The sequence below is a fragment of the Xiphophorus couchianus genome, chromosome 4 (assembly GCF_001444195.1).
Source record: "Xiphophorus couchianus chromosome 4, X_couchianus-1.0, whole genome shotgun sequence".
In the NCBI taxonomy this organism is placed as follows: domain Eukaryota; kingdom Metazoa; phylum Chordata; class Actinopteri; order Cyprinodontiformes; family Poeciliidae; genus Xiphophorus; species Xiphophorus couchianus.
The window spans coordinates 33,190,849-33,207,573 of NC_040231.1; the positions used below are offsets into that span (position 1 = coordinate 33,190,849).

General features: G+C 40.2%; 2 protein-coding genes across 2 annotated transcripts in view; both read left to right on the plus strand.

Annotated features, from left to right (window-relative positions):
• The first annotated feature begins 1,114 nt into the window (after nt 1-1,114).
• snrpa1 (small nuclear ribonucleoprotein polypeptide A') lies at nt 1,115-6,664 on the plus strand. Its single transcript, XM_028015024.1, has 9 exons — nt 1,115-1,585; nt 1,942-2,089; nt 2,543-2,621; nt 3,863-3,909; nt 4,010-4,112; nt 4,189-4,268; nt 4,441-4,513; nt 5,746-5,839; nt 6,412-6,664. The coding sequence occupies exons 1-9, from the start codon at nt 1,504-1,506 to the stop codon at nt 6,558-6,560; spliced, it is 855 nt and encodes a 284-aa protein (XP_027870825.1). The 5' UTR covers nt 1,115-1,503; the 3' UTR covers nt 6,561-6,664.
• A 3,585-nt stretch (nt 6,665-10,249) lies between these two features.
• The window catches only part of LOC114142726 (mucin-5B-like), a 39,648-nt gene continuing 33,172 nt past the window's right edge, over nt 10,250-16,725 (plus strand). Inside the window, exons 1-12 of the mRNA XM_028014140.1 lie at nt 10,250-10,325; nt 10,790-11,039; nt 12,077-12,191; nt 12,487-12,621; nt 12,937-13,021; nt 13,532-13,638; nt 13,857-14,070; nt 14,179-14,304; nt 14,387-14,504; nt 15,176-15,314; nt 15,950-16,060; nt 16,541-16,610. Of these exons, the coding sequence (XP_027869941.1) occupies nt 10,250-10,325; nt 10,790-11,039; nt 12,077-12,191; nt 12,487-12,621; nt 12,937-13,021; nt 13,532-13,638; nt 13,857-14,070; nt 14,179-14,304; nt 14,387-14,504; nt 15,176-15,314; nt 15,950-16,060; nt 16,541-16,610 (1,546 nt within the window). The remainder of the gene's footprint in view (nt 10,326-10,789; nt 11,040-12,076; nt 12,192-12,486; nt 12,622-12,936; nt 13,022-13,531; nt 13,639-13,856; nt 14,071-14,178; nt 14,305-14,386; nt 14,505-15,175; nt 15,315-15,949; nt 16,061-16,540; nt 16,611-16,725) is intronic.

Genomic DNA, 16,725 nt, shown 5'->3' on the forward strand with positions numbered 1-16,725 from the left:
CTCATTATTCACAAATGCACCGGACGCGATTTATAAATACACATAACGATTCACACCTGCACAGGATACTTTGTTTGTGCACAAAGCAATAGTTACAAATGCACAGAACAAGATTCACACTTGTATTTTTGATACAAACACAAATATATCTTGATTTAATCAATATTTATTATATCCACTAGCAATTTCACAGATCCCCCTGATATAATTCATACTATAACAAAAATAGCTAGTTTCTGTAATGTTCTAAGAATCAGATACAATGAAACCCAGTTCTGGTAGATTTTCTTTATTCGTCTTTATAAGTTTATCAAACTCTTCAAATGATACCACAAACCAGTTTCAATTTAGCAAAGAAATATGATTTTTAAAATCAAAGTGGACAATTTTTAATCCTATTTTGTCAGAAGGAACAAATGCTGTTGAGCTGAAATTACAAAATGGAAGTGGAAGGTTTCCCGTGTTCTGGCTTCATAGAACCTGCCTGCTCAACACAATCTGACTGATTGGACAGTGTAGGTGTTGAGTTGCTCCACAAGATGGCAGTAGTGCAAACTGTAGCGTGCAGGAATAGATTTTAACAGGTTCAGTTCATGTCAAGTTTGCTTATAGTTGTATAGTATAATCTGTTTTACATGATAACTCCAGCTGATGCTGTCAGGCCAAGCAAACACTCCAAGTATATATTTCAGTAAGATGGAGGCTAAATCAGTCTTTAACTCTATTATTCATAGAATATGACTCATATGTACAATTAATACATATGCTTTAAAATGTTTTATGTGAGAGAAAGGTTGGATATAATCTATAGTCAGATTTTCTTTCAAAAGAAGGAACCTCTGGAGCAGAGCTTCTGTGATTTTTCACTATCTGCTCTGTTCTCTAGATCTTCAGAGTACAGATGTTATTTACCTTTTTTAATTTCTTCTAAATAGTCAGTTGTTTTTTTTGTACACATGCAAAATGCAAATTCTGCACATTTTTAATAACTCACTCAGCTGCACATTTCTGTTGATGTATGAATGCTGTTTATGTTTTTCTTCTCTCCATCCTAACAAAATGCCAGAGTCACTTCAGCTGACACCTGCTACTAATGTGGAGGAGCAGCAGCTCTACTTTGACTCCCTCCCAGATGACAGAGCTTCTGACTTTGGCACCCGACACTTTTGGCCCCTCCTACAAGTGGAGAGCCCATGGGAAGGGGACCCATGTTTCCTCTTTGAGCTGAGCCCGGCCGAGCCCCGTGAATATAAGCCCAGACACCATCTTAAGCAGAGCTCCACTGACCCCCTCTAGCTCCGCCCCTGAATATAGACACACCTCAGACCAGTAGGTGGCGGTAATAGCGCTTTAGGACTGTTTGCCAACCCCCACTTACTTACCTCCGAAGAAGACAATAAAAACACGAAGAAGAAATCTTTGTTCTGGCGGCAGTGTGTGACACGTTTTGATTAGTTTGGTGAAGAAAACTCGTTCCGCCTAAAGCCTGGTTCTGTTGTCGACATGGTGAAGTTATCTGCGGAGCTCATAGAGCAGGCTGCTCAGTACACCAACCCGGTGAGAGACCGAGAGTTGGACCTACGAGGTAAGTCTGAGCGCCTCCCTCACGGCGGCATCAGGCCTCGTTGCTTTTGACTTCATTCAGTCGGAGAACACCAGGGTAGGAAGTAGCTGTGTCTGCGGACTGCAGTACCAGGCTTTGTAAGGCGTTCAGAACCGCTGCTTCACTTGTTTCCTTTTTAATTCTGCTGGCTGACCCGGAGAAGCTAGGCTGCTAACTGCTAGCATGGTAGGAAGTTAGTCAAGCTACAAGCTGGAGACTTTCTGGAGTTTCCAAAACTGCTCTGAATGCTAATTGAAAAAGCAGCTGAGGACCCGGCGTGTTTGCATAGAAACTATTCAAATATTTAACTTGAACCTTTCCTGTATTTTACCCTAAAGGTTATAAGATCCCGGTTCTGGAGAACCTGGGAGCGACTCTGGACCAGTTTGATACCATTGATTTCTCTGATAATGAAGTGAGGAAACTGGACGGCTTCCCTTTGCTCAAAAGACTTAAAACGTTGCTGATGAACAACAACAGAATCTGGTAAGATGTCAGATCGAAGTGATCAGATGCTGATTGGAAGAAACTGGATCCTGCCTGGTCAGTGTTAGACCCGACAGGTGGTGCCAGTGATCCGAGGCTGTGGTCAAGGTTTCCAGCCAAAACGCAATGAAAATCCCGACCAAAAAAAAGTTCAAATCTCATATGACTAGATGGGTTTTATTTATTGTTGTGTTTTAATTCTGGATATTTAAAACGTCTTCCAGTTCCAGTGATAAATGTTCTTTACAAAGTTAAAGTTTCCTGTTTTTTGACAGGGTGCATTATTATGTCATCATCTATGAATTACTTGAAAATAGTCTCAAAAAACATTATTGTCATCATAATAATTAGTGAGACAACTTGCTGTCCAGTGTAAGTTGCTATTGTGACAGGCCTCCATCATGTGAGGTGTTAATGTGGCTGTTGTCTCTCATGTTGCTGCTGTTCCTCCAGTCGGATCGGGGAGAACCTGGAGCAGTCTCTGCCAGATCTCAGAGAGCTGGTGCTCACCAACAACAGCATCCAGGAGCTGGTGAGTAACGTTACCATGGAGCCCCAGTTCCTGCTGTTTGGAATACATGAAGGGTATAAAATCAGAGCAAACACGAGAGACTGTTGAATTAATATTATGACCAGAACTAGGGCTGCAGTTTCTAGCCGATCACAGATTATGATCTTTAAAGGCCTAACCTGCTGGTTCCATTTCTAGCTGATACCGACTGTTTTTTTTTTCTTCTTTGTCTGAAATGTTTCTGAGTTAGCAACAGTGGGATCACTATTGTTAATTGCAAATATTGCAGACATGACCTGGAGGGTCTGGCTGTCAGTCAAACCTCTCACAGCAGAACAATAGAGGACAGTGGCTGATTTTTAGAACTTTGCTGAGAAAGATAAAATCAGTGGATAAGATCAGCTTCACATGTAAGTGTCAGCCGATCACCGATCTCCCAAAATTAGGAAAGGATATCAAGGCCTATTTACTGGTGCATCAGAACAGACAGATGAGACCTCAGTAGATCAGCAGCTTATCAGGCTAAATTGGAGGATCAAAGGTCGTTGCTGTTTGGGTCATTTGCAGCGTAGGGAGTTCAGCTGGGAGGGAGCAGAGGACAGACTCACAGATCCTTGGATCCAAGGATCACTTTGGATTCTGTACTCAGGAAATTAAAACATCCTGAAAAAATACAGTATTTTCCTATCCGTCATTCCAGAAAATGAAACTCATATTATACATAATCATAACATACAAAGTGAAATATTTCAAGCCTTTGTTATTTTCAGAACTGAACTGCTGCTCAGTGGTCCAGGACTGATTTAAACCGAGCCCTTCAATTCTAATCAGTTACTGAACCTTCAGGTCTGATCTCCTGAGTTGTAACGTTCCTGAAAGATCATTCAGGAACATCACAGTTTGAGCTCATCAATACATTATCGTTGTCGGATTGTTCTGGTTTCTTTTCTTCCAGCATTATGGAAGCGTCAAGTTAAAAAGTCGATGCTTATTTTGTTTCCATCCTGCCTTCAAAGGCCACATTCAGGCAGCTATTAGGAAAAGCTGCTTGGACTCAGAGCTGGTCAGGTAGCTGTATGAGATTGAAGTCAGAGTGGCCTTTACCCTTCTCCTTACTGTTTAGAAGTACAGCCTGTTAAAAGTCTGATCTGATGCTGCTCACACATCTGGGCAAGTTGGGGCCTAATTTAAGTAAAGTTAAAACTTGTCCATATTCATCTCTATCAGAACTTAGATCTCTTTCTGCTCTCTTTTCGTCTCAGGGAGACTTGGATCCGCTGGCCACGGTGAAGACGTTAACCCTCCTCAGGTAAAGCTCTCATACACATGTTCAGCTCTAATGGGGCTGAGTGTTGGACCCCTCTTGGTCATCACCTCCAGACATGCAGCACTGTCCTCTCTGCTTGCAGCTTGTTGAAGAATCCTGTGACAAACAAGAAGCACTACAGGCTTTACGTCATCAACAAAATCCCACAGATCCGTGTGCTCGATTTTCAGAAAGTGAAGCTCAAGGTAAAGTCTGGCAAACCCACAATATAGCTTGTATGTTAATAAAGATGAACATGTTCCTCTGACTGTGTTGTTCCAGGAACGACAGGAGGCAGAGAAAATGTTCCGAGGCAAACGAGGCGTTCAGCTCGCCAAGGACATGGGCAGGCGAACAAAAACGTGAGTCTGCGTCGACAGCAACGTCTCAGGATCCCTGATGAACTGCTTCCTTTCAGCAAACCTGAACTACCATTATACATTTAAATACATGTATTGAAGAGGACAGCAGTTGATTTCGTTCCAGTCTCACAGATGAGGAGAAAGTTGTCTAAATGAGCCGTGTCCCTTCCAGGTTTACTCCTGGGGTTGTTCAGCCAGAGAAGAGAAGGACGGGGCCGTCTCAAGCTGATGTGGAGGCCATCAAGGTCAGTTTGTCAAGTGGGATCTCTGACCCCTTCCAGTCACACAAAGATAATGTTTTTCTCACTTTTCCCCTTCATCCTTTTATAAATGGACTGATAAGGACTACATTATCTATCAGTAATGACTATCTAGACTGACAGACTATGGGTCATTATCTAGCTATAGTAGGCCCCATTTGGAGCACTGCAGACATATCTGTAATCAGGGTCATAGTTTGTGTTCACTTTTTAAAAAATATACTGCAACTGTACAGCCAGCATGAGATTCTGATTCATTTGAGACGAACACAGGTTGTGCTTTGGCTTCCTTTCAATGTGTTATTAATAATCTGCATCGACTCCAGCCCAGATTGTAATGACATTTCAACAGTAGTTTTATCAGATCCCAGTGCAGCATCAGACACAATTGATCATGACAGTTTAATGTCCTCATTAGAAAATTGGGTTGGTATTTCTAGCATAGTGCTCAGCTACCTTCCAACGTGAATGAAATTATCTGTGGAGTTTCCCAAGGATCCATCCTCATCCTTTCCTCTTCAACATGTACAAGCTTCATTGAAATTCTGTGCAATAATAAGACAGAGTATCACAAGTATGGTGATGACACACAATTGTACTTTAGACTTTCACCAGCACATTAAAGTCTGGTGTAAATACTCACTAAATAAAGTGAACAGATTAAAACAGTTTAATGTGTCAAAATGTTCTTCAGCTAAAAAAAGATTCATCTGAAGCTTTAGTCTTTGAACCAAACAAGCATCGACCAAAAACCAGCCCCCTCCTATCTGTTGGTTTAAAAAGCTTTGACAGAAAAAGACAGAAATTAGATGTATGACCACCTAAAACATATTTCCAAAATTAGATGACTCGTGTTCCAACAGGACTCTGAAAAATGAGTTCATACTTTTGGTTTTAGCAGACTCAATAATTGCAGCACAGAAGGATCAGCATTTCAGTCCAGTTTTGAGGTCTTCACACTTTCTGCCTATTGCTCACAGAATAGAGTTTTAAAATCTGTTAACAAACCACTTAGTAGTAAAAGCCCAGACTACAGTCCTGATCTTCATCTGCTATGAAGACAATAACATGATTTGAATTAAACCTACTCTGCATTCCAAGAGCCAAACCAAAACATGCTGATCATCGCCCTGGATCCACTTGCAAATACTGCAATACTGACTCTGCCAGGAACTGTCAGTTGGATGGTGCTGAGGTTGTGTAAATGTGTGTTTCAGAATGCCATCTCCAACGCTACGTCGCTGGCAGAGGTGGAGAGGTTGAAAGGCATGCTGCAGGCCGGACAGATCCCAGGACGAGATCTCAGACAAGGTGGGTTCCAACCTGCTGCTGTCCTGTGTGCTTCTACTGACAGGCCGGGTCAGGAGGATGTGTGGAGGTTCTGGAGAGGCAGGATTGTTCCCTGCACTGTGACTGAAAGGTCAATTTGAGCAAATAATCTGCTTCCAAAGACAACAAACCAAGTCTGTCCTGGTTTAGTAGCTTTGGTCTCCAGGACTCTTTCCCTCAAACAACATGGAATTATTTTTTCTTTTCAAAATGAGGTTTTGTTGCTTAACACACCGCTGAAGTCTTAGAAGGAGTTAACGGTCTGATGAGTAAACCTGCTAGGAAAGGTTTTCTTCTGTTTTTTTTTACATTAAGGTTTCCATTTACTGCCAAATTATTCCAAATATGATATAATATAAAGAACTCAGCTGTTTACACAACCCATCAATGACAGAATGTGGAGCTGCATTCTGATGTCAATGGACTAAAGACCTGAAGTTTCACATTTCTCCATCACAATGAACCCAACGAGGTCTCAACATCACAGCAGTTTGACATAAAGTCTGTTAGTGATGATGAGACAGAAACTCATGTCTCTTCATTTGTTGAACCAGATCCCAGTGGGATGGAGGAGGAAGAAGAAGAGGAAGACTATAATGGTGCAGAGGCGCATATGGAGGAAGGTTATGGAGACAGCATAAACAACGGGGACCAAGCAGAGGATGAAGACATGGAGGATGAGCCGCATGAAAACGGCTCCTGAACCTGCTAGATTTATTTTTTTTTCTTTCTCAGATTTCTGGTGTCGCACTGCAGTGTGCTGTTTTCATTTTGTATATTGACTCATTAAAGAGATTTCTTCTACTCTCTGTGATCACATTCTTTTGTCAAATAAAATCTCACTTTGTGTTTTTTTCTGCAACCTTTGCTGCATTCTGTCGCATTTCTGCGACATCAGAACTTTTCAAGTAGTTGAGGTCCAGCCTCCTGACAGGAGGGTTCAGAAGCTGATGCAGAGCAGCTGAGTGGTTTGGCTACCAGGCAGAGCTCCAGTTGGTTCAGACAGTGGAGGAATAGATCATAGGGCTTGGTTTTTATATATTTTGTTTATTCTTTTTTTTTCTAAAATACAGTGTGAAAGTAATCAAACCCTATGAACTTTTTCACTTTACCACCACAAGCTGTGCTTGATTTGTACACGATTGATCAGTATGAAGTGGCATTCTGAATCAGGAGTAAAGTACTGAAGTTTGTGCTTATTTGTATATTTCTTTGCATTTAATTTATTTGACTGGGATAGTTCACATTAATCAACTTTGTCACAATTTTTGGCAGTGTAAATATGCAGGAATTAGAACAATGTAATAAGACAAGTAAACACAAAACAAAACACCTCACTAAACAATTCACAGGACAGAACATGTAGTTGTTTTATAAAGAGCAGAAACATTAAAAGATTTACACCAGAAAATAAACAGAAACATTATAAAATGTTTCTGTTTATAAAATGTTTCCCTCCACTATGAGCAGCTGAAGACAGGAATGAGATTCACTGGTTAACTGTCGACCAATGCTTGAGTTTCTGTAGCTTCCATTTCCTCTGATGCTGCTAGGCTGTTCCCTGAATGTGAGGCTCTGATAGACGCCACCTTCTGGCTTCAGAAGGGTTTAGCACCCATTTCTATTCCTCAGTACTTCAGAACCACGTGTTTGTACTCCAAGTATTTTGAGTTATTTGTTTACCAGCTTTACGCACTCTTTAGATCAAAATGACTGAAACTCAATCGGGTTAGACGAAAAGCATCTGAAAACAGAAATCTTCAAGTCCTACTAGAGATGCTCAACTGGATTTACAAATGGACTTTGACTGGACCATCTTCTCTGATCTGACCCATCCTGAGGCTGAATGTACAGGGCTGTGGTCCTCCTGGAGGGTGAGCCTTCATCATCTCATCTTGTGCTTCTTCTAGTCTTCCATCACTGCTGAAGGAAAGCATTCCTGCAGCACCATGCTGCCACCACCATGATAGTGGGGATGTTCAGTATGATCAGTGAGATGTAAAGTGTTTTCAGCCAAAAAGTTTCACTTTGGTCCACAAAGCTTGTTTGAACAAAAATTACACAATTGAATATGTCATTATTATCATGACCGGTCAAAATGACAGACAACAAAAGAGTCTAGTTCAATCCCTTGTACCATCCACAGTAACATGTCCTGATGACACAGTCATTTGTTTGCAACTCTGCTAATCCACCTCATTTGCTTTTGCTGTTCCTCTTTAAATCTCCATCTGATCAAAACTCCTTTTTCTGGATATTTGAAAATCGCAAGCAGTGGAACAGAATGGTTGTCAGAATTTTATGGTGTTTCCAGAATGTGAGATCACATTAAAATCATAAACAAACTGTCAAAGTGTCTCCAACAAGTTTCTTTTAGTAAAGGGAATGTTGTTCAAATGCCAACCGTCCAAAGTATGAGACTTTCGTGCAGGAATCTGTTTCTGTGTCCGATTCTCTCAGCTTGGTTTGAGGAGGTTCTTGACATCAAGCTGAATCCCATCAGTCAAGCATTTCCCCTGGACACCTGCTGCGTCTTTACTCAGTGGCTCCAGCCACATCCTGCTCTCAGTTGATCTCCTAACCCTCAGTATTTGCCCAAGACTTTAGAGATAAAGCTCTCAAAGAAACAGCAGGGCACTGCTAAGAAACCAAACACAACATGGCGCTGAACAGAACACAGTACCTTTGGGCAAGGCGGTACCACACAGCAAACATCCCCAAGTCAGATCTTTCATAATCACTAAAGGGTGGAGAGAAAAGGGATCCATGAAATCCCTGTTAAACAAGGATGTTTACAATTCAGATTTAATCCAGTCTGATATGTTAGGAAAAGTTTTGTGATCTACGTCTCTCAGAAAGAAATAGAAAGAGAAAAAGTCCTTAATAAAGTGCCTATATTATTAATATTTATTGAAATGAGGAGAATTAGAGGCTCTAAAACAGTCCAAAGCCATCTCCTAACTGCTCATCTCAAAGATTAGTTAATGTTGGAGCTTTTCCCTCAGCAGAAGAATGACTCTGCTGTGTGGAGACAGTAAGTTATGAGGTACAGCTGTAAAACATTAACGTTGATGCTTTATTTATATCATTTATATGAAACCCCAAAGGAGAGAAAAGGATGTGACCTGACAGCTTAATGCATGATATGATATATTCAAGACTGATGATGCAGATAGGAGTACAGAACCTTTCTAATGGATCGAAACGGCCACAGACACATTGAATGCACCTAATGTACTTTGTAAAATCAGCTAGAAAGCATATTCAAAAATAATTACTCTTAAATGAGAACTTCTAGGGCTAAGTCCAACTCCACCATGCATTAAAAGAGAGAAGTCAAAATGTTAGAAACAATATAAGTCAAATATTACATATTGATACATGTAATCCCTACAGGTTAACAAGGGTAGGTGATTAAATGTGCGCCACAGGATGAATATCCTGCACTGAGGGAGCTGAGTCACTCACTGATGCAGGCTCCCATAGGCCAAGTTGAGTTTCCAACATGACAAGTGTAGACCATGATACAATATCTGGGAAATTCTAGCAAATAACTTAAAACTATTATCTGTACCTGGTTATACCTGCAGGGTTCCAGAGGTCATCGGGTAAGAGTCAGTGTTCACCGTGGAGAGGTTAAAGGTTAGAGAAGGTCCACAGAAGGTCAGCCATGCAGACACACACTCATACTCTGCAGGTATATCTCTGGACTGGAAGCCAGAGTACCCAGAGAGGACCATCAGAGAGAACAAGCAATGGAGCAGTGCAAACACTGATGAAAGCTTGCATCCCACCATAGTTTCTGAATCAAGGAATAGGTTCAAAACAGAAGTAATCATTGTTCCCTCACAATGGTTGAACATGGATTAATGACATAAGCAGAAGGAAAGGTACACCATGTCCATGTCAGCAGTCCACCACAGACAACATGGACAATGTTGATGTTACTGCTGAAATATTGTGCATCCTATTTATTCCTTAATTTCTACGCACTTATGAGGAAAACAAATTTATGTCAGATCATAGACCTAAAAGACAGAAGCTGTGCAGTATCTTTGATTTTGTTTCATTCCCCGTGTTTTTGAAAATTTAACTGTCCAAGCGCTTAGATATGGTGAATTTTATTTTGGTAACAAAACAAAACAAACAAACAAAAACAGGCCCAGACAGCATCAGTTCTGGTTTCTTAACTTTTTATTTTATTTTATTTTTTATTAAAGGTAAAGATCATCAGCTGTTACTCAGGGTGTAGAAGGAGCTGGGAGCAGAAACATGCTTCCTGAGTAAACAGTTTGTAATCTTGTGTGTGTCCAGCTCCACCTTTGCTGGAATATTATAAAAGGACTTGTTCTCCCTATGAGTTCTGTCATTGAGTCAACCCGTAGGACCGACATGGGCTCCCAACAGCTGCAGCCGACGTCATGGCTCGTCTTCCTGACTCTGCTGGTCGGCTGTCTGTCTCAGACTGGTAACACATTTCACAGCTTCACTAACTAACAGCTCAATTAATTCTACAGAAAAATGCTTTGGGTGTATGAAGTTAAATGTTTTATCCTGAGAATTTTCTTCTACTTTTAGTACTTTTGTGTCTAATTTGCATGTTTTTATAGAAAGGAAAAATATTTTAAACTGAAAAATGGAAATTAAAGTCTTGTCAAACTGATTTGGAGACCTCACAGATACCCAGGTTTCATTTACTGAGCTCTGATGATGAAGCATAAATATCTGATATTCAAAATATATAATAATGTGCTCAACTAGTCAGTTATAATTTCTTGTTTTCACCACAGTAACGATCGTCCCTTCTCTTCAAACACTGGATCTGACTTCAGGTAACCATGCAATGACCAACAGTTTGGGGTTCGACCACTGCTACCAGTATTTATCAACTTGTTTGTTCATTTTTTTCTTGCTAACATTCTCATTCTACAGCCAACATGTCTCACCTTGACCGAGTCTGCACAACTTGGGGAAACTATCACTTCAAGACCTTCGATGGGCATTTCTTCCAGTTGGCCTCCACCTGTAACCATGTGCTGGTCTCCCACTGCGGGGGAAGCTATGAGAGCTTCATCATCCAGATGAGGCGGGGTCTGGTCGACAGCATCAGCAGCATCGCCATGAAGCTGGATGGCTCAGTGGTGGAGCTCTCCAACAGCTCCGTCATCTTCAACGGCCAGATGTGAGTTCAGCCCAAATCTGGTCTCTGGTTCATGTGGTGTTTGCCACAGGTTGAATCGCTGCAGGAATAGTTACAGCTACGGTTAAGTTGCAACTGCATATTTACATTCATTGCTGTTCATCGTTCTCGTTGTTTGATATATATATTAAGACTTTAATCATAAACTTGTGTCAAAGTTATTAAACAGCTTAGCTTTTCAGATCCGAGTTTAAGGTTTAGTTTAAGCCAGAGGTGTTTTTTTCTTGAATGGAAAATGTTTGGTACAACACAAAGTAATTTTAATTTTAATATCATTAAATTCAGGCCACAAACATCCAGCTCATCTTTACTCAACAGACTCTAAACACTGAGTCATCAAACTTCGACTAAAAACCTAAACTCCTTTCTTTTTTTTGTAAGGAAAATGTTTGAGAAAATTTCAACGACTTTATGTTTATATCCCCAAAATGAAATTTTTACAATAAAATAATTTTGAAAAAATATGGCCCCTAAATGCTTTCAACTCGGTGATTTTGGCCTACAGCAAAAAACAGTTTGGACACCTCTGGTTTAAGCCAATAGAGAACTAAGTTAACTTAGAGCTGGAATATCTGACATGAAATCCAGATTTTTTTTCTCTAAGCCAGCTCTTTGCACATTGCCTCTATGTTTGCTTCTGTCCTACAGCCTCACTGCTCACATATGCCTCATACCAACACCTCTGATCTACCGATGGCATTACTGTTGTTAATTTGATTTTTGTTTTTAAGTTTAGAAGGTGAAAAAATTCTCAGCCAGTTAAAAATGCAGGATCCCTTTGAAACAAAGATGGAGAAAGTAACAGAGTTGTTTTCAGATGCTCACTTTCTGTCTGCTGCACCTGCACAGTAACGGTTCTCCAATTAAAAGATCTTGAAGTCACAATTGAAGAGTTTACTGAACATGTTTGCTGACTGATGTTGCTTATGCCTAATGTTGAATTATTTTGCCTCAGAATGTTTCCTCAGTTTTTAGCCTCTGCTCTGTGGCTCATCCCGGATCATATGTGTTTGCTGCAGGGTGTCTCTGCCACTTGTTGCCTTCGGAGTGACAATCAAAAGGACCACATCCAGCATCTTTGTTGAAGCCAGTCTTGGGATCAAGGCTACTTGGAACCTGGATGACTCCTTAGATGTATGAAGGACACAAACAGACTAAGCACATCATGAAGTTTTTCCAAGCAAAAGTTATTCAATCTTTTACAATTAACACAAATGTCTCAGATGTAAAAAAACCAAAACAGTTAATTCCTTTATGTGACTACATTTCACACAAAAAGTCAGAAAACTTGTGTTTGGGGGGTTACTTCTTTGAAAGCCTGTCCCACATTTGGAATGAAAATGTGTTTTCTGGCTGAGCAGCAGTGACTCGTTTTATCAGGCTGGAGGTGAGGACTCCAGGTAGGCCTGTCTGTCCTCAATGTTCCCAGATTCCAGAGGTAGCCTCTGATAAACCCAGCCATGTGGAGGACATGTCTGAGGACAGAGTTTACTCCCTAAGAATGGAGATATGGAATTACCTCCAACACTGCCAGAGAGGCAATTACTACATGAGAGCAATCCACGTAAATGATTCAGACCTAAACTCACAAACTGATTTTCTCTATAGTTACGGTAAAATTGACAGGCTTTTCAATGGTGTAAAATTATAGTTTCAACAAATAAAAACAAATTTATTTCTTCACTTTTTGTACTAAATGTAATTATGTTGGAGCATTTTTAGCTCTGCCTGTTGTTATGAAACTAAATATCTGCATTATATAGTAAACCTTTGCTAGGAAGACTGTTGACAGTAAACTCTGATATATTCATCCATGAACATGTGTTAGTGCTCACACATCACACATGACTTCATCTCTTTATGTGTCGTATCTTTACAGATCGAGCTGGATAGCAAATATCAGAACCAGACCTGTGGACTGTGTGGAAACTTTGATGGGATAGCTAATGATTTTATGAAAGATGGTAAGGTCATTTAAAATAATATTGCAATTAATTTAGCTTCTACATGCTATGAGAAACTCTGTACTTTCCCCAATGACAGACTTTAGGATTGAGAACACAGAACCAGATTTCAAAAGAACCAACTTTAAGCTTTTCTTGGTTGTGGGCTGAAGTCTCTGGGGAAAATGTTAATGTTTTCTGCAGCTCTGAGTTTATTTTTGATGGAATTTAATTTGTCTGTAAAATAATGTGCTTCAGTATCTCTATGCTTTATAAAAGATTATTATGAGAAAATACTGTAAACCCTCTGTTGTTCATTCAGTCAGTTATTTAAGAAATCTGGATAAATATCTCAGTTTCAGAAAGACATGGAAACTATATCTATTTATGTTTTTTCTTACTTTGTTGGATTCATTTACTTATTGATACACACTAAGTTTGGATTGTCTTTGCTAAATATTCTACAATCACATCTGATGTGAGAGTAGTTGCTGGTTTGTGACAGGATGGTTACTGTGTGACTGACTGTAGGGGCTGTGATGTCTGTGGTGGACTTGGCTGAGACTTACAAGGTAAACGGGCCCACTGAGACTTGTGTGGAACCCGACCTCAGCCCGACCCGGAGCTGTGGGGACAAGGTAATGATCCAGATCATCATCAGTGACATATTAATATCAGAACAGACCCCCATCAGACCCCCACACTGGGCTGTGACACTGAAGTTAATGTCTGATTTAGAGTTTCCAGTTCTTCTGCTGCATGAATGAAACAATTTACATTCAGCCCCTAATTGACCAGAAGCCTCTGTGAACTGAGCTGGCCACAGACTGAAAGTGTTTGTAATTTTTACCCCCAGCTGCTTTGTGAGGAGACCTTCACTAGCGATCCGTTCAGCAGCTGCCAGAACCTCCTGGATGTGGAATCGTTTACCAAGGCGTGCATGGCAGACATGTGTAACTCAGAAGAGAACACCACAGAGTCCATCTTGTGCAAAACCATCTCAGAGTTCTCCAGACAGTGCGTCCATGCAGGTGGAAGCCCCCAGCCTTGGAGGAACGAAACCTTCTGCTGTAAGCCCAACACACGCAGTCTGAAGATTAGAGTCCTGCTTTGCTATTTTGTTTTAAGATTAGCTTCTTGGAGTTGATACCACAAAAGGAAACAAACTGTCTTCACAGACAAGCGATGCCCATACAACATGGAGTTTCTGGAATGTAGCCGGCTATGTCAGGACTCCTGCTCCAACCCACAGGCCAGTCAGACCTGTGACAGCCACTGCCACGATGGCTGCAGCTGCCCTGCAGGTAAACACACACTCATGTTCTAATACAAGCATCCAGTTATTTACTGTTCAGGCATATTAATTATCATCTCTCCTGTCTTCAGGAATGGTGTTTGATGACATTGGTAACACAGGATGTGTCACAGCTGATCAGTGCCCATGTCTCCATGGCAACCAGATCTACCAGTCAGGAGAGTCCTACTCATTCAACTGTAGATCCTGGTAAGCTGGGAACATGCGTCACTCTACCAGGTCCATATATGGAAAGAAAGTCTGAGTTAGTCAGTAGCATGTTCCGTATGTGACAGGGACATATTTTGAATAATTAATTCATTTGAAATGCATTTTATGCTTATGCTAATGTTGTCAAGGTCGGTTAAAAAGTATGTAGCTGTCATAACTTAAAATTAAATATTTACTTTCATAGTGAGTATCTATTTGCCAAACAAAACGTTTGACTTTTAAAATAATTTTCAAACAAAATATTTATTTTCCAAACAAAATATTTAACTGGCCCTAAAAGTTTAGCTATCTATCTAAATAGATAGCTATTTTTTGTTTTTGGGCATGTGCACTGACTGATGGCACCTTTTGAATTTCGTTGTTCTTGTGACAATGACAATAAAGATTTATCTCATCTTATCTTATCTTATCTTATCTTATCTTATCTTATCTTATCTTATCTTATCTTATCTTATTTAGTTAGCAACGAATATTTAGATTGCTAGCTAGATATTTACCATGTAAATAAATAGCTAAATTAGATGAAGTGGATTATCAAAATGAAAGACAGGCTTTGCGGATCCCATAGTTAACCATAGCAAAATCAGTACTATTTTTAACACTAACACCATTCAAGCCAATTAACTAAATTTTGAGTATGAATTTAACAGTGTTTGTGAGAGAGGCCACTGGACGTGTACGGAGGAAAACTGCTCGGGAACCTGTTCGGTGGAGGGAGGAGCTCATGTTACCACCTTTGACGGGAAAATGTACACCTTCCACGGAGACTGCTCCTACATTCTGGCTAAAGTAAAGAGCTTTATACCTCTGTATACTTAGACAATGCTTAGATTCATTTTGTAATGAACATATTTAGTGCTTAACTACACAGATGTAACATCGGTATCAAGGCATGCTGGTTCACCGAAAGACACATAAAAAACAAATGAAGGATAACAAACCAGCTTATGTTGTCTCAACTATAGTTTTAAAACTTAATGTGAGTAATGGGGCTGCCCAGAGGCCCAGCTGTACTGTTGCCTTGCAGCAAGAAGGTCCTGGGTTCAAATCCTACCTGACTATCAGTATTGCTTGTTTCCCAATGACAAAACTGCTGCCAGTAGGCACCAGCGCCTCTGCCACCCTGCAAGGATAAGCAGACAAAGCCAACGCCTGGATGGATACCCATAAGGCTCCTGTGTGTCTAATTGTTTTTTTCTGTAACTGGAGGAAAATACAGACAACAGCAGCCATCTTTCAGCCAGCTAAGCAACAGTGTGCAGCAGTGTGTGTTGCCCTCTGTGCTATTTGCAGTCAGAAACAATAACCTTTTAAACTCACTATATATCTTGATACTGGTCACCAGTCAGTCCTCACACCAATATGGGTGTGTTCTAACTGGGATTGCTATTTGTGCTGACAGGTTTTGTGTCACTGTGTTGCAGCAGAGTGATGGCTCCCTCTACACTGTGTTGGTGGACCTGGTCAAATGTGGTCTGACAGACAGCAGGACGTGTCTCAGAGCCGTTACTCTGGCCCTGGGCAGTAATGCCGTGGTAAGCTTCAGACACCGACACATTAACTCCCCGGGTTATATTTCTAACGTTTTTCATAACATGTAGGCACAATGCAAAGACTTTCAGATCATTGGATTGTGCCCACAAGCATCTCGTAACTTGTAAGAACTAGTTCTAACATTGTCACTTTAAAGTTAAAATACATGAATATATAAATATTAATATCACAGATTTTTGAGAAAACTAACAGAAAGTAATAGCTGAAGCTAAACAAAAAGATCTGGAACAACATACAGTATATATCTATATCAGCTGTCAAATGACAGGGAGACAGAATCTCTTCTGAGAGTGGTACATCTAGCAATGTGAATTATTTTAACTGATAATTCTCTTGATTAATATTGGACTTTTATATTATGGCACACTAGTTTGAAAGACAATAAATATCTAGGATTTTATTCAGAATACTAATTAATGTATGTTTAACATAATCTAAAATGTCTTTCCACTAAATACCAGGTCATCAAAATTCAAGCATCTGGGCAAGTCTATGTCAACAATATTCTTTCTCAGCTTCCATTGTTTACATGTAAGTGAATATTATTATTACTGTCCATCTAACACACCTACACATGATGTCCATATAGATCTACATTTTATTCTGCTCAGGGTTGTAGGGTTGCAGCCTTTTTAAGCTGACATTC

Coding starts and splice junctions, on each gene's coding strand:
- snrpa1 (XM_028015024.1), top strand. CDS start 1,504: ATGGTGAAGTTATCTGCGGAGCTCATAGAGCAGGCTGCTCAGTACACC. Junction 2,090..2,542: donor ATGAACAACAACAGAATCTG/GTAAGATGTCAG, acceptor CTGTTCCTCCAG/TCGGATCGGGGAGAACCTGG. Junction 4,113..4,188: donor TTCAGAAAGTGAAGCTCAAG/GTAAAGTCTGGC, acceptor GTGTTGTTCCAG/GAACGACAGGAGGCAGAGAA.